Source organism: Caenorhabditis briggsae (genome assembly GCF_000004555.2).
Source record: "Caenorhabditis briggsae complete genome, chrX, whole genome shotgun sequence".
Classification (NCBI taxonomy): domain Eukaryota; kingdom Metazoa; phylum Nematoda; class Chromadorea; order Rhabditida; family Rhabditidae; genus Caenorhabditis; species Caenorhabditis briggsae.
Window position 1 is genome coordinate 15,328,359 of NC_013491.2, and position 17,311 is coordinate 15,345,669.

At 35.1% G+C, this 17,311-nt stretch overlaps 5 protein-coding genes across 5 annotated transcripts; 2 read left to right on the forward strand and 3 right to left on the reverse strand.

The window, feature by feature from the left end:
* Nucleotides 1-1,184: 1,184 nt before the first annotated feature.
* CBG15578 lies at nt 1,185-4,909 on the reverse strand (the record flags this gene model as incomplete). The annotated part of the gene is made up of 12 exons (XM_002645390.1): nt 1,185-1,434; nt 1,501-1,563; nt 1,609-1,709; nt 1,756-2,042; nt 2,091-2,213; nt 2,256-2,466; nt 2,517-2,821; nt 2,867-2,906; nt 2,987-3,303; nt 3,346-3,478; nt 3,579-3,859; nt 4,780-4,909. The coding sequence occupies 12 exons, from the start codon at nt 4,907-4,909 to the stop codon at nt 1,185-1,187; spliced, it is 2,241 nt and encodes a 746-aa protein (XP_002645436.1).
* Nucleotides 4,910-5,516: 607 nt separating this feature from the next.
* CBG27924 lies at nt 5,517-7,658 on the reverse strand (the record flags this gene model as incomplete). The annotated part of the gene is made up of 2 exons (XM_045240208.1): nt 5,517-5,642; nt 7,569-7,658. 2 exons carry the CDS (start codon nt 7,656-7,658, stop codon nt 5,517-5,519), a joined length of 216 nt encoding a protein of 71 aa, XP_045099656.1.
* A 2,408-nt stretch (nt 7,659-10,066) lies between these two features.
* Nucleotides 10,067-12,221, forward strand: CBG15576 (the record flags this gene model as incomplete). Its single annotated transcript, XM_045240209.1, has 2 exons — nt 10,067-10,187; nt 11,872-12,221. The coding sequence occupies 2 exons, from the start codon at nt 10,067-10,069 to the stop codon at nt 12,219-12,221; spliced, it is 471 nt and encodes a 156-aa protein (XP_045095718.1).
* A 1,834-nt stretch (nt 12,222-14,055) lies between these two features.
* Nucleotides 14,056-15,344, forward strand: CBG15575 (the record flags this gene model as incomplete). Its single annotated transcript, XM_002645388.1, has 5 exons — nt 14,056-14,130; nt 14,184-14,726; nt 14,770-15,011; nt 15,056-15,219; nt 15,268-15,344. The coding sequence occupies 5 exons, from the start codon at nt 14,056-14,058 to the stop codon at nt 15,342-15,344; spliced, it is 1,101 nt and encodes a 366-aa protein (XP_002645434.1).
* Nucleotides 15,345-15,550: 206 nt separating this feature from the next.
* On the reverse strand, nt 15,551-16,766 carry CBG15574 (the record flags this gene model as incomplete). The annotated part of the gene is made up of 3 exons (XM_002645387.1): nt 15,551-15,616; nt 15,660-15,973; nt 16,436-16,766. The coding sequence occupies 3 exons, from the start codon at nt 16,764-16,766 to the stop codon at nt 15,551-15,553; spliced, it is 711 nt and encodes a 236-aa protein (XP_002645433.1).
* Nucleotides 16,767-17,311: the final 545 nt, after the last annotated feature.

Here is a 17,311-nt window from a genome sequence, read left to right on the forward strand (position 1 = left end):
CCGGAAAAATTTTGTTGCCGCACAGGCCTGGTGTAAATGGGGCAATCAAGTGAAATTAGAAATAATAAGGATGGGATCAGGACATGAGAACGAGAAAAGATGTGGATTGGAAAAAAAACACAACACGATTTCAAAACTGAATTTAATATGCAGAAAAATAACATTGATTCCGAAATTATTCGAAATCTGAAAATGTTCAGTTGTTCTATTTCGAAACTTTATTAAAGTTTACCTCTCACTGTGACTTTCAATCCAGCCCAGATTTTATCTTTCCTATATTATTAGTAATACTTGAGCAGTCATCGGCGTTGTCGTCTGACGACACAGAAGTATCATCGAATGGTCCTTTGATGGCATTCCTCTTCTCAACCGCACTTCCATTTTTCCTTTTTTCATGATCATTCTTCTTTTCCTTCTTTCTTTTTATTGTTTCTTCGTCGCCGCTAAGACAATCGGACGAGTCCTTTCCTTAGCGAAACATTTCAAGATCTGAAATAGGTATAAATTATTGATACGTTCATGTTAAGCATAAAACGAACCTCCGAAAGTGCATTGACATGTTCTTCATGAAATCCTGCCTCACACAATCATTCATTTTCTGAGCTGATTGTGATTTTTTCTCAGGCTGTGTGTGAATCAACAGTCAACAATTCATCTGGAGATTCTTCTTCATTCACTCTGACGACTGAATAGTCTGCAAAACTCATTTTTTCGAAATTGTTTGTTGAATGCATAAAACTCCAATAATGAAGGAAGGAGCTTCATGTGGACAAATTATAGTGAGTGAATTCGAATAGAAACTGTCGGAGTGAAAAAAGGTATGTTTGGGTAAATAAATCCATAAAAGGGGAATGGAAATCCAAAAACAAAACAATAATTGTTGAATATTCTACTAAAAGTTTATATTTCAAAAAAAGGATCAAAATTGAAATCAAAGTATGGTTGAAATTGATATTTTGAGACAAATCAATTTGGAAGAAAGCATAATTGAAACTAAAACAACGTTTCAGAGAACAATCGAATGAGATGAAGAAAGAAAAAATAGCAACACAGGAGTAATAGTAATCGGTAAATTGAAAAGATAATTAAGAAATGGGTAAAGAAGAAAAAACAAAAAAAGAAAGCGGAAAAATAACTGTAATTCTAGTTTAACTTTCACAAAAACCATAATTTTAATTATACATTTAATCATCAGACTCTGAATCGTAATCAGACTCTGGATCGTAATCAGACTCTGGATCCTCATCAGGCTCTGGATCTTCTTCCTCTGGTGGATCAATCTCCTCCTCATCGCTGTCCAATATGACCACTTCCTCTTCCTGTTCAAACCGTTCTTCTTCTTCTTCCTCTATTATTTCTTCTTCATCGCTTTCCACTATTGGACGCTTCTTTGCTCTTCCACGTTTTGACTTCTTTTTCGGTGGCTCTTCAGCTCTGAAAAATGAACAACTTTTTTATTGAAAATATACACAAAAATTCTTATTTGATAAAATTGCTTACCTCGGTTTTCCCGATCCTCTTGGTCTTCCTACTTTTCTTCTTGTTGGCTCGCCAGGAAGGAATCTGAAGAAAAATTATAGTTTTTTAAAAGAGGTAATATATGCTTACTGTTCACTGTCATCAGAATCCTCCGTTAAGCTTTCTTCTTCGTCGTCCCCGTCTTCTTCTGTGTCTTCGTACCTATCATTCTTTCTTTTTCGATTCTTGCCCTGAAAACATTTTTTTGGTTTAAGATATGCTCTATTAGAAACTAGCCTTGCGCAGCTTATCAAGTTCACCAAGGTTTTTATATTTATGCATGTTGACAAAAACAAAACCTCGGAAAAGTTTTAGAGCATCATTATTGACTCCATTGAATCGATTTCGGAACTTTCGAAATACGGACTTGGCAAATGAATCGCCCTCATTCTTTTCAGAGGAGATGAGTTGTTGATACAGAGTTCTGTATTTCTTACAGAATCTGTTCAAACTTATCACTGGAGCGCCGAGTTCAATCAAGTTCAGAACGATCATCATATTTCTGAAGGAGGATTCTGCTCCGACTGGAAATAGTTTGAATTAAAATCAAATTCGGAAGAGGTGAAAGATACCATTGCTTACTTCTCGCTCTTCTTCTTCTTCATCATCATCGCTCTGTTCGTCATCTGAATCCTCCTCCGCTTCCGTTGCATATCCAACATCGTCCGGATGAAACCAAACTCGTTCACTGGGCCCTAAAAATATCATTATTCAAGCTGTCTGGATCTTTCTCGTACTAGAAGAAGTGCTTGGAGAGCAGTCATCAGCATTGTCGTCTGACGACATGTCATCCGATGGCCCTCTGACGATATTTCTCTGCTCAACCACATTTCCATTGTTCTTCTTTTTCGTCATCAACTTCTTCTTTTTCTTCTCTTCTTTGATTCTTTCTTCGTCGCTGCTCACATACTCTGATGAGTCCCTTTCTTTAGCAAAACCTCTCAGTTTCTGAAATAGTTTTCAATTATTAAAACGTATATGCCAAACCTCAAGCTAACCTTCAAAAGTTCCATCGCCTCGATATTTTTCTCATATATTCCTGCCTCATTCATTGCGAAATCTGCACATCTTTTTTTGCAGACACCGTCAATCGTTGGGATATCTCTGGTGATATCAAACAATTTTTGAGCAGCTCGGCTGAGTGCAAGAGTGTTCTCATTCTTTGGACACTGGCAGTTTTTGCTGGACAAAAGCATTGTTGGACAAAAGCATTGAAAGCAGCAACTTTCTTTGCCCATCTCGATTTCTCGGGTTTGCAGGAAGAGACCTTTATGCATTTTGTTGAATACATCCCTCATTTCAACTGAAAAATAACAATCTACAACTTATAACACTGAGAAAAGATTACCATCCGTCACAGTTTTTGGCACTTCTTTTTGAGGCGAATCCTGCAACATTTTATTACTATAATCAATCTCTCCCAAATTGAATGTTTGAGATTCATTCTCCCAATCAATAAAAAACTCACAGTGAATGGTCCGTTCTTTTTTTTAAGCCTCAAATGGTACTGATGTTTCTTGTCAAGAAATTTCAGCATAGTCTCTACCACCTTCTTGTTGAGCATTGAATATCCAGCCGATTTGGCGTGAAGCTGTTCGACAGCCTCTCTCTGATTTTCTTTTGCTTTACACTCTTCGGAGTCGATATGGTGAAGTTTGTAGCAAATAATGCAGAACATACAAACACTTTTCGAACCACTGGATATTGGCATGGCCATCGGAATGTCGCTATGCTTCAACCATTGCAAACGCTTCAATGTTATTGCATAACGATGAATCATTTGCTCTAAAAATACTCTAAGATTCAGATACATCTTTCAGATCTTACCGTTGTCCTTTCTCGCAATCGGCACTTTAATGTTGTCGAACGCATGGTCTGTATTTTGAGCATTAGCGATATTGAAGACAATGTTCTTTAGTCGAGCTTCCTTAGCTTGTTCTTCTCGACAAGCTCTACGCTTCTGCAACACAATTGAGATGAATCAAAAAATTAAAATATGAATCAATTCCATGCGAAATACTAATAACGCTGTTCTAAAAGTTACAATTGCCCATACTTACCAATTTAGTAAATTCTTTTCGATGCATTTCTTCAGGTCCAGCAGTTTGAGCTGTCACATTCCAGCAATGTTCGACGAACGCCGAGTTCAAAATCGAAACTCCCGAGAAGGCGTTTTCGAAAGCCTCCTTCCATGGAGTCTGAAGACATCCGTGATTGTAAGCTCTTTTGACCGCGAAGCAGGTGATGCAAAATGTATTTTCAGGGCAATTTTCCTCTCTAATTTTTTCTTGAAGATATTCAAACCGTCGAGCCATCAACTGGAAGGATTCCTCGAGGGTCGCTAAAAAACAAAAATTGATATGCGAAAAAATATTTTTCATTAGATTTTGGCCTTTTTCAGGTGTCTTTTTCAGGTTTCATCTCGGTTGTTAAGTTTTTGATTGAGTGGAAAATGGTGAGTGTAAAACAGACCTAGATTGAAAACATTGCATTTACAAAATTTTTCGAAAATTTTTAGCAATTTCTGAAAGACACCTGCTTTTTTCGCTTTTAATACAAACGGGCTGAAAAGGGGTGTCAAAAACCAGAAAATAGCGGGAAAACTAGAAAATTTCAAATGTTTCTGTGAATGCAAAGTTGCTATTCTAGGTCTGTTTTACACCCTCCAAGTTTTCCAAAGTGATTGGAAACTTGACAGTCAAGCTATAGACTTCTGAAAATGGTCATAATAGCCCAAAATAAACTGAAAAAATTTTTTGTCTATTTTAGTGGCCGGTACACAGTGATTAATCAGTGATCAAAGCGAAACTTGTTTTTCTTCAAATAAGTCATGAACATATTAATTCAAAACCATCTCCTCTCTCATTTTTGACTTTCTGTTCAAAAACAATTTTTATCGAAATGTTCGCATGAAAATTCTGCACAAACGTTGCTTATTTGGAAAAATTAGTAATCTGCGGTATTTTGGTAGATTCCCGAAACCTTGAAAAATTAAATTTTCCTGTTGATTTTTTCAAAAATGTATCTCCTCACTCATTTCTTCACCAAAATTGGCGTGTTGGCTCATTTTTAATGTTTTCGCCCTCTTCATAATGGTTACTTGATTAAAGTTAAAATTTTTGACCCAGAATGTTTAATGCCAAAAAAGATAATTTTCCAATGTGTCAAAAAAAAAGTACCATCAGGTCTCAAAAGAAAAACAATCTTCGTAAATTATTCGCCGTGCGGTACTGTATTTTTTTCTGAGTTGTGAATACTTACGAATTGGAGACGGTGGTCGTTGACGAATCATATTTTTATTATCTGACCGAATTGTGATCGTTCCTCCGGTGTCAGAGTCTGAATCAATAGTGATGACCTCAGATGGAGGTTTTTGTTCTTCTTCATCCATTCTGAGAACTGAGTATTTTCTGCAAAATTGATGTTTTCAAAATTGTTTGTTGAATTCAAGTCCTAAGGATGGATAGAGGAACATGTAAAAAAAAGTATGGAAATATGACAGAATTCAAATAGAAACTGCCGGACTGAGAAAAAAGATACATTTGGGTAAACAAACCCGTTGGAAGGGTAGGGTCCTAGAAAAACAAAAACATTCAATCAATATCTTAAATATTCAAAAAAATATATTTCGAAAAAGATCAAACCCGATAAATAACGAAATGTGGTTGAGATTAATAGTTTGTCACAAATCAGTTTGTAATACAGTATAAGTGAAAACTGAATCATGTTTCCAAATAATGATAGAAAGAGAGCAAGACAAAGAAAAACGGCAATGACAGTAGATTGAGATGACATTAATGACATGGACAACGAAGAAAAAAACAAAAAATAAGAAAAAGGAGAAATAACTGTAATTCTGGAGAACAAATGTAGAAACGGTGGATTGGAATGATAATGAAAATATGGACAAAGAAGAGGAAACAATAAAGGAAAAAGAAAAATAACTGTGATTCTAGTTCAAAATTTACAAATAAAATTAATTTCAATTTCGCAAAAAATTAATCGACAACAATAAATTCATCATCGGCATGCTCTGGTGGGTCGCCTTCTTCAGCATCACAGTCCAAGACGACGACATCCTCTTCTTCGTCATCAACCATATTCTCCGTCTCCTGTTGTAAGCTCTGAAAACATTATTTTAGTTTTAGATATATATTTTTTCAGCCAAAATTTTCAAAAAAAATTCAGTTTTGATCAGAACCTGAAACAGGGAAACAATTTTCTTTTTATTTCGGACCAAGTAATAAAAAAAATTTCACATTTTACTAACTGATCGTGACTAGAGCAATAAAAGTAAAGGGACCGGGTTTTCCAAATTCGAAAAAAATTGAGTATTTCAGAAATTTTTTCAAGTTTTTTCTGAGAAAGAAAAATCGTTGTTCTATTGACCCCGAAAAAGTTTTCAAGAAGACAGGAAAAATCTTTTCAAAAGCCCGGGCCTCGGAAATTCTAGCACGGCCCGGCCCGTTGAAAGTATGTTATTATCTTACATCGGATACATTAAGTGGATTTTTACGTATTTTTCATCCTAAAGACTTTCCGATACATTCATGAAATATCGGAATTTTTTTTGAAGTCATTCATAGGCACTTGGAATTACGATGGAAAAATATTAAAGATTTATAATTGCAGTCTGAGAGAGAATTTTTCTTATCTCGTTCAATTTAAAGGCGCAAGAGCAAACTACAGTATTTTTTGAGTCCGTTTTAATGCATTCATTCATTTTTTCAATTTTTCGACAATTTTCATTGTTTTTACAATCGTTCTCATCATTTTAATTTAATGCTTTCTGACTAACATTGAAAAAACAGTGAAATATGTCGCAAAAATTAAACAAACAGGAAAATACTGATCAAAGTAAGCTGTAAGCTAAAGTCTTTTGCTTATGCGCATTGGAAGGGGGACTCTGTTCAAAACATTTTTATAACAACAAAATGCTCAAAAAATCATCTATTTTTTCAGTATTACTGCAAAAAAAAAAGAAAAAAATCTGAAATCCCCAAAAAATGCGGTTGAAACCAATAATTTTCATTTAAAAAGTTGCGATAAGGGACGGGGATTTGAACTCCCGCGTTGTAAAAAACCTAGGCCACGGCGACTGGCAGCCTTTTTTCTTGTAGCCGATAGTGTTTTTTTCACGTTTTTCACCTTCCGGAGATAAAAGCGAAAAAAAATCCGGTAAAATTGCCACGTATGAAAGGCGCCCGCTGACTTGGCCTAGGTTTCTCACTCTGAAATCCTTGTCCCCCCTAACTTTTTTTGCAAATTTGTCATTTTTGGTTTCATTTTTCGTTGATTTTGGATTTTTTTCAAATTTTATCGTATTAATGTTGGGTACAAGTGGGCAAGCAAAAGTTTTCTAGTCTCGCTAGCGCGCGAAAATTTTAAATTCGAATTTTTCAAGGTTTTTTTGTTTCGATCACTTCAACGAAAATTTTTTTTTTCCAAAAGTCAGGAGCATTTTGTTTTTTAAAAATATCGGAAAATGTGTGTTCCTGAATAAATCCGATTGAGAAAACTTGCATTTTTATGATATTATTATTTTAGTTTTTTTTTCGATTCTCACACAATTTTTACGAGACTCTATATATTTTTCGGCACAAAATGAAGCAGAAATAACTCCACATCTTTTTTTTCGCCTGATTGTGACTAGAGAAAAGCAAACTTTGACAGATTCACAAATTTCTGGATCTGTTTACAGGCTTTACTATGTCAATTTTTATACAAAACCTTACTTTTTACGCAGACTGTGACCAGCGATCAGTTCCGAACAGCAACAATTATAGCAACTAATAGGTAGCAGCACACGAATTCCAAGAAAGATGGTCCAATTGATTTTTGCCTAATTGCAAAAAAGAAACAGAGAGAAAGGGGGAAAGGGTGTTTATGTTGCGTCTTCCATGTCTCTTTTTTTCTCTCGGGCTCTCTTTTCCTTTGCCATAGTATATTCGTTTCGAAAAAGAGACGGAGGGTGACCTTCGTGTTCGTGTATGTGTGTGTGTGGGTGTGTTGTGAGGATACCCGAAATGACTCCGACCCACTCACCTAACGTCCTCATCATGTAACGGATTTGCACAAATACAAGTAGCAATATGAAAAGCACAAATACAAGTAGCAATATGGTGTTTGGACCATAACATGGGCTCAGAAAATGCCCCGCACAAGGGGAATCTGAGAAAAAACCAACGAAAGATGTCAACGGGAGGCATATTTAAGGAACAACGAAAAAAAAGAGGAAAACTGTTATTGAAGAAATAGAAAAAATAACAATCGAGTTACTTCCGACTTTTTTAAAATGGATAATGGGGTAAATGAAAAAAAATTATTTAACATGAAGATGTGATTTTAAAAAGTGTCCTGGCGGCAATCAAAACATTGAGTAAACTACATATAATAGTTGTGTTTATTATCATGTTTTTCATAGGACTTTTTTCCGTACTCGGCAATCAGAAATACTGATAAGGAATGCGTTTTCAAAAGGACTAGCTAGTTGGCAAGCAAAATTGCAAGTCACTTTAGTTGATTGTAAAACGTTACTCTAAAATAGTTGTTATTATGTTTGTTAAAGTTTGTCTTTTTAATTGATCAATAATGGATTTTTATTATACGATGCGTTGAGAAAATGCACTTGTTTTTTATAACACGCGATCGCAGTATGTTTTTGGAAATATAAATTCTGAAAAATTTAAGGATCCATTTGAAATAATATGAGCCAATCTGATGGAGTTGTATTCCTCAAATTGTATAGTAATTATTTTTTCTTGTCTTTACGATCTAACTTCAAATTTTTGGCAGTTTTTTCTTGGCCATCATTGTTTCTTTTCAGTTTTTTCTTAAACAGCTAAACACATTCCCATAGAAACTAGTGTTGAAACTTCAATTCAAAGTAATTAATGAGCCTATGTCATTGTGTAATTTTTCGTAGACATGAAAAGTTCGAACATGGAGTTTCTCAAGACATTAAGGTCACAAATTTTGACACAGGTGAATAAGTACACTGAATTATAAGGGTCTGTGATTAAATGCCGTGTTCTAGCCTTTACTCCTTTTTGCCGTTGCTATAGACTACGAGTTGATAAATCTATTCGAATAAAAAACACATTTTTCAATGAAAAATTCGTTGACTTTTCTGGAAAAAAAAACACTCCTAGCTCTTTATTTTCTCTCCACTTTTAATTTCCTTTATTTTTTTTTGTTCCTTCAGGACTAAACCACTTTTCTTTTTTAAAGTTAGTTCAAACTCTTGAAATTTTTCGTTTTGACTATGGAATTCACTTGCTCAAAATACTTTCGGGATTGCATGAAATCATTTTCAAATTTTTGGAAAATTATGTTGGTTGACGGAAATGTAATCTTCATCATACTGACTTTTTAATTAGTAATTTCCTAATATTCTATTATGATTATCCATGTATCCTCATTATTCTCAAAGTCTGTAGCACGAAGCTTTCTCTCTCTTCCCCCGGAGTCAAATTTCATGTAATACCAAATCATTATTTTTTCCAGTTTTCACATGTCAGGTGCTGAACCAATAAAGCGTTACTCTAGCCCTAGAGCTTATTAATATTTTCCAAATGAGAAAATTCGAAATTGACTTTTTACTTCTACCAATGTAGTCAGTATTGTGTTTTTCACTGACATTAGAGCTGGTGTGCGATGACTTTTTTATTGATTCATTTTGTGAAAGAGGTGTATAGATTTTAAAATAATTGTGGAAATAAAAACACCGCATTGAAAAAGCGAAGTTTCTGACAGCCGATTGAGAGTTTTATAAAAAGGAAAATGAGTTAGAATTTCTAAATGTAAAGAATCAAATAGTTCCGTGTGAAAAAACGATCGGAATTGGAGTCAAAAATCATGAGAATTCAAATACAAAATTTTGGCGTGTTGGTCGGGGTCTAGAGAACTCAGACTCGGCCGCCAGCTACCGGATACGACTTCACTTTTTTATCGGTTTTTTTCACTTTAGGATCTAATCTTGGGTCGATAAATAAACGTCCTCTTTTTTCTTGATTTCCAATCATACACCAAAAATTGTATGAAGAATTTTGAGTTCAGATCACATCGACCCAATCATATGATATTTTCAACACATTCTGTCTTATTCCACTAGCTCAAATCTGATATCTATCTCTTAAGAAATGTATCCAATCACATTCTCAATTTCCTACTGGCCGACAAAAAGCCATATAGGGTACCAAGTCTCAATGACTCTTTTCTTCTCGTCTAATCTTGTCTGTTTTTGTGTGTATTTCTGTTCTCATGGTTTTCGTTTGATGAGCTTTACTAGAACACAAAATGAATAAAACCCCGGGGTGTGTTAATCATAATGTGTGTTTTTCACTGACATTACATGGATTATCTCTTTTTTTCGCATTTTTAGAATGTCACATTTTTGATTTTGAAGTATGTGTTTCTTTTAAAACAGAATCACCTTTTTTATCATGTGTATTCGTTTAAATGAAAGATTTTACTTACAGACAGTTAAATGTCTAGTAGAGAACAAAACGCGGACCGAGAAATCATTCATAGAATGGAAACTCTCAGCATGGAAAACGAAGAAATAGAGAAATTAAAGGAAACAAGTGAGGCACCAGCAAGAATGGACGGATCTGAAAAAGGCGACGGAATAGAGGAAAGCGATTCATCACGCGTGTATTGCGATCATAGTGAGGACGCTCAAGACAACAATAATAAAAATTCTGAAAGATCAAATGACGAGGAAGAAGAAGAAGGCGAAGAATTAGATGAGCGAGAAGAAGGAGGTTAGTACATAGACAAGATACTTTTTTCGTTGATTCTTTGCGGATACAAAACTATCTTCTGGCAGTTCAAAATCAAACTAACAGAAAAATCTTATGTTTAACTGAAATTTATCAAACACATTTGACAAGTGAATTTTTTGTAGTCAATGAAAAGTTTTAGCTAAACAAATTATAGATCAAAACAATATGGTGGACTCACTGCCTTAACGAAAATCTGAATTCCTGCAATATCAATGATTTAGAAAATGCGGCTTCATTATTGAAGCAAGGTTTTTTGTGTTCATTGATGCTAAAAATGGAAAATTACTAAAAGTTGAAAATTCAAATTGACGAGAATTTAGAAAATAGTAATACATACATTTATTAAATATTTTTTTAATATTCTTATTTCAAATAAAGCTGTACAGATTTTGAATAAACCTGTAGTTTTCCGATAACTGCAGAAATGTTTAAAATGAAAAATATTTAAATTTATTTTATCTCATTTTGTCTTCATAGCAGCCATAAAGAGAATTAAATAACGAACTCCGACCAAAAACTTGTATTGCACAAAAAATTTTCGAATTTGATGTATTTTTCTAATATAATTAAGAAAAAAAGAAACGTGACGCAAGAACTCAAACCCTTGTCGTTTTTTTTTGATTTTTTAAGGATTCCGATTTTTGTTAAATATATCGCAATAAAATTAGGAAAATTCAAAATATCAGAAACAATTCATTAGGTTGGAAAGAAAATAACTGTCCATTTTTTGATCCGTGAATAACACAAAAACAAGAACTATCCAAGATTGACAGTATGCACCATCGTGGTCCACCTGGACCGCTTTAGTTGGACGTTTCTTCTTCACGCCCCGCAAACTCCTGATTTGCCACTTCTATTATTGGTTATTAGGAGATATGCAACGTCATCTGGAGGGGAACAATTCAACACTGTATTTGAGATAGAATCTGGACTGAAAAAATACATACTTGCAAAATCTCGGCCAGTGGGTCGGCCCGATGAAGTGCCGGCCCGGCCGGCCCGGGGTACTTACAGACGTTGATTTTTTTTGAAATTTTTTCAAAAATTCAAACAAAAACGACCGGTTTTTTGACTACTTTCTACTTCGTAATTTCGATTAATAATGTACCCTTTTTTCTTTTTAATTCAAAAAAAAGTACCCAAATTTTCATTTAAAAATTTTCAACTGTGGTAGACGGACCGGCCCGGGGTCGGGCCGGGCCGAGAAAATTCGTCCACCGGCCCGGCCTTTTGCAACTATGAAAAAATACTTTTATTAGCGGCAAGCTGGCTTTTGGAGCGATGGTATCCACAAGTTACCTGAACGTTGTCGGCATTCTGCGGACCACAACGGTGCATACTACCAATCTTGAATAGTTCTTGTTTTCGTGTTATTCACGGATCAAAAAATGGACAGTTACTTTTTTTCTAACCTGAAAGAACAATAAAAACGTTTGGTCGGAGTCCCCTTTAAACACTCATATAGTTCAACCTTGAAAACCAGTTTTTCCTTTATGTCCTATTAATTTGAAATTAATCAACTCATATGTTTTTAAAGTTTTGTTTCCGCCCATCCATTTTTTTTCAGAACCTTCGGCTCCACCACAAACGTGCAAAAAGAAAATTTTCTATCCTGGTCTCAATGGTAACAATTCAGTCTACGTCAAGTTGGTCAGTAGAGAAAATGATGAGTTTGTCATTCGTCGTTCACGAGCTGAGAAGTCGAAAACCATCCGTGACATGCTTCAAGGACCAAATGCTGGTACTGACAATACCGTTTATCTCCATATGGTTAGCTCGAAGTGCGTCAAAGCATTGTGTTGTTATCTCAATTGGCAATACGAGTATCTCAAGAAGAAGGGAGAGTACGAGGCGTTTTACATTGCACCAGAAGATTCGATGGACCTTTTTTTCATGTCGGCATACTTAGAACTTTAAGACAATTTTTTTGTGTTCACCGATTTCAATATCCTCTGTCTGTAAGATAACATAGAGATGTTTTCTGCTGTCTTCTATTGAACTTATTTCTTTTTTCCACAAACCAGTCCAAATGATGCCAATATTTTTTCATGTTCCTCTCCATCTTCCAGAGAAAATATAACTTTTCTCGTCAACTCCAAAACCCCTATTGAAATGTTTTTTCCTGCAGTTTCCTGTGTGTTTTCGATTTTAAACAATTTTCTCATGTTATACATCTCAATAAAACTAGCTAAAAAACTTAAATCGAACAAAATTTATCAAAATTTAAAAACTGTCATATTTTCAACCATAAATCACATTTTTCCACAATGCTCTGCAATTGCTTTCGAGATCTTAGTCAGGTGAAGAAATTATAATGTTTTGAACAGACGGGCTCGAATTTAGTTATCGTTATGTTGTGGTCTGAATGAACACCAGACAGCGATCCTGCCAATCTCAAATTGATTACACAGTCGAGAGAACAAAAATTCCAAATTTGGAAGATTCGAAGCTTCCGAAAGGTGTTCACGCGTGAACTATTCATCAAGCTTAAATTATTGAGTTTCGCCGTTTTTGTCCTACCTCTCCAAAATTGATATAAATCTTTGTGTGGTTTTCAACCTTTTTTTTAAACTCAACATTGTCTGTCTTATAGATTTCTATTTCCAAACTACCCTTTTCAAAATAAGTAGTGAAATCGAAGATACACTCGCGAGGATATTTTTTTTCAAGTTATTTATTTGTTGTTTTCCCGGAAATTGAATTACAGGTGTCACTAAAATTTATAGTTTGAAACCTACTGACACCAAGCGATCAAGCACATTTCTTTTCAAAAATTTCGTCCAAACTCCATGAAATATGACTAGTCTGAATTCAATACGTGTTGAGAGCGAATATCTTGTTTTTTTTCGATTTAAATTGAAAAAAAAAATGAATCTTGTTCTTTCCGATTTAAATTGAAAAAAATGAATTAAAATCATGAAAAATCTTCAAAAAACGGTAAAAATGGTCCAAATATTGAGAAAATATGTAAAAAAGTTTTGAAAGGCTTTAAGAATAGTTCGCTCTTAGGCCTTTAAAAAATTCAACAAGATTCCCGCCTTCAACATGCATTGAATACCGTAAACACTCTAGAAGGTCACCCACCCTGCCAACTTTGAGCCCAAAAATCTTGATTCCTGTGAGAGATATAAAAAAGTGATAATTAAAAAATGTTGCAGCTATTATGAAAAACATTTGGTCAGTTGTTCACTTTTTATATCTTTCATAAAAATCGAGATATAAACAAAAATGCTATTGTTTTTAAGCCCCCAGCTGTCTCTGGAGAATCCGAATAATATTCCTAGTAACCGGTTATCATCCTTAGTTATGTCTTGAAAACTCGTTCAGTAAAAATATGACAATCAGTAGTAATACTTTTGAGTTTTGGTTGTATTGACGCTGTTCTTAACTCGATTTTCACAAGTGTTTTATTTTTTCTCCATATGACCACCATGCAACATATTTAGATACAATCCAAGTGCTCTTGTTGAAAACCTTTGCTCCGCGCGAGCAGCTGAAATTATCAGCAATCAAATATCCAATAGTTTTGAACTACATGTGTTAAGTGACGTTTGGTTTCTTATGATTTTTTATTCTCAGAAAAAAGGTTGCCGCTTTTTGAAAATCTACAACATTTTCCAGAGAAAAGTTTGTCAGAAGATCAGTAAGAAAGGTGTGTTGTCCAATCACCAACCAGTTATTACAAGAAGAAGGTTGTTTTGAAGCATAAGATTTCGAATCTCGACCATTTCATTTGGTATTCCTTCTAGTGATGCCTTCCGATATTGAGATTTCTGGTTTTTACAACTCTATTAAGGAACAGGAAACTTATTTCACTTGGCTTCGGGTATGTTTCCATCTTGCTAATTCTAAAGGGTGTACAGTCTGTTTTGTTTTCAGAGATACATGGAAATAACATCTGTCTTAAACATCATCTTTGTAACTTTGACCTTTTATCTCATTCGAACTGAAGGTAAAAACTTGAAGCCTGAATACAAACAAGTCCTTCTCTGCAACCTATTTCTCCCCGCTATATTCAGTTTGTACATGGGTTTCGTTTATCAACCATACATAGTTTTCCCCTATCATCTTCTACTCACCGTTGGTTTTTTTCGTTTTGGACCTTTTGTAACCGCCCATCTCTTCAATATCTGCTGCACTGTTGCTATTTTGTGCTCCATGGGCTTTATCTACTCGTTTTGGTTCAATTACATCACTATTTGTTTCCGTATTTCCAAACAAAGCTCTACAAAATCCAATCTTATCGGATTAATAATAGGAGTAATTTTCACTATCGTCAATTTTGTGCTCATGACTATCGGAGTGGACGATCATCAGTATGAAGATCGAGACAACTTGTTTGAGGGAGATGAGAAATTACGGTACTTCTTCGATGAGTATTCTATCGCTATCGTCAGAGTGAGAGACAAATGGTCCCTGAAGGTAGACTAAAAACAAAGAGAATAAAACATATTGTGTTGTTTAGGCGCTCAGTGTAGAGGCGTTCGTTGGAATTACAGTGGTGGTCGTTGTTATTCCAATTATCACAATCAAGTCTCATACAACATTGAGCAGAATACACAACATGATCTCTAAACAGACATTGATTCAGTTGAAAAATGCACTTGCTATCAGTCTTTGGTATCTTTTTCAGTTTGGATTACTGGTGGGTATACCGGCTGCCACTGCTATGGCTCTGTTGTTGATGCATTATGCACCATCGGAAACGTAATTTCTTTTTTCTTGCGACAATACAAAATTATCTCTTTTAGTTTCCCACTGGCTTTGGTTGTTCTGGCACCGACGCAATTAACCTGCCCAGTAATTTGCGTCCTGTATCTATCGGTCATAAAACCGCTGCGTTATGGCTTTCTACGACTAGTAGGACTGCAACGATTTGCTCCTAAATCAGCTGTCAAAATTTCCACTCAATCTCGTAGGAGAATTTTATATATTAATTAATAATAATAAATAGTTTTTGCAGAGCTCTCAACTTTCACATCCCATGCACCCCCAACACGCAAACATCGCAACCCGTACGGGTCCATACGGCTTCAATAATTTTTCCGTTTTTTTTCCCTGTTAGTGTTCAAGTGTTCATAAACAGAATGACGATCGCTTCTGACTAACATAGTATTTTGTATAAATATTTGAATTTTTGAACAAAGTAGGCATGTGGTATTTATTAGTGAATGTAAATTACAAGGTTTCGAGTGAATGAACACTTACTGTACTGAATAACAAATAAGAATCTAACTTTTGAAAATTTATGAAAACGTTGTTCCCGAGGTATTGATGAGAAATGTGCGAGTATCGGATGATCGTTGAGTGTTCTAAAATAAAAATATTTTGCCAAATCATAAAGCAAACGCTAACTTCCACTTTTTGTTGCCAGTTCTTTTGCGCCATTTCTAGATTAGAAAGATGGAATGCAAGGATCAAGTTCTTGGCATCCATTTCTCGTGCCTTCATGCTCCTCTCTTTTTCCTCTCGAATCTTCCGGAGTGCCGCAAATTTTGGGTTGTTAGGATCGGAGTCAAAGACAGCCAAAGCCTTTCCAAGGAAGCTTCCTTCATCCATGTTTCGCACCTTAGACAATAGCTTCAGGACCATGTCCTTTTCTAGGCTAGCTGGCTCGGCGAATAAGAGTAAAAAGATTTCCTGTCGTCGATTGAAAATTGCTGCCGATCCTGAAAACCAAGTTAGAAATCGTGTAACTACTGTTTTGGCTATAAATATATAACAAAACGTGATTTTCAGTTCATATTGACCATTTTCAGAAGTCTGGAGCTCGGCTGTCAAGTTTGCGATCACTTTGAGAACTTTCAAGGGTGTGGTACACAGTTAAAATCAACTGAGAAACACATGTTTCCTTATATTTCTCAGCCAGAACTGTATGACAAGCTTATTTACCATCAACAATTTACTAGAAGGACACACACTTCAAGCTCAATTATCTCAATATCTATAACAAATGACAAAACTCTTTCGACTGATAAAATGTTTGTCATAATACAACCAACATTTCATTAGCTGACACATTTTTGTATCTCTCACACAAATGTAAATAATTGAGCCTAAAAGGCAATTATAAGATGGCTCTATATCAGACTATATACGGTATTTTACAAGAAAATAAAGAAGTTACTCACGTTTAACACCCATCAAGAAATCGTCTTGATTCCCACCATCTCGTAAAAGGTCATCCATTTTTGGAACATCTTTCAGTATTTGCTTACACTCGTCAATCAACGCGTTCCATTTTAGGTTCTTTTTTTCTGTCTCAATCTCCTGATCTTCTTCAGTTTTATTCATTTTTATCTCCTGAATAAGGTTTTGGCTTGCACTTGATGGGAAAAAAGCTTCTGGTTGAAAGGAAGGATCCACCGGGTGGTAATTGCAAAGTTGAAAACTTGGCGGTAGTAGTGCCGCTTCCGGTATAGGAAATGGAGGAAATCCTTCGAAAAGTGAGTCTAGACCCATGTTCTGAAAACGTGTAAAATCCACAAAACTGAATGTCAGAGAGTATCAGGTTCATGATAATAATGGGGTTTCCGTTAACTTTGAGAACGCAAGTGCAAAGTTTTAAAATCAAAAAAAATGGAAGGTGGAGTTATAATAAGAGTCAGAAAAATGGAAGAATGGAAAAATTGGAGAGAAATCTAGAAAATGCTTTCCTACTAATATTTTCAAACTTATTTTTTTTCATTCTGAAATTTTCAGAGGTGGAGACGAAAAAACTGAATGCACTTTCCGAGTCTAAGACCTTGTGGGAACACACTGTGGGAACATATATTCTTCCGTCCACACGTTTCTAAGGCAAATCCTTTTGAAAGAATGGAAATGAAAGCTTCTCTTCTTTTGGGATGAAAAAAGAAGAGCAAGCAAAAACGAATAAGACGTTTTCATGTAATGATGCGAAAGCAATTTTTTGAACATCATTTGGACTCTATGATGCTTCGTGGCCCGTTGCACAAACACAAATTATTTTTAGATGTAAAAATAAGGAGGCAAAAAGTGCGCGTCCT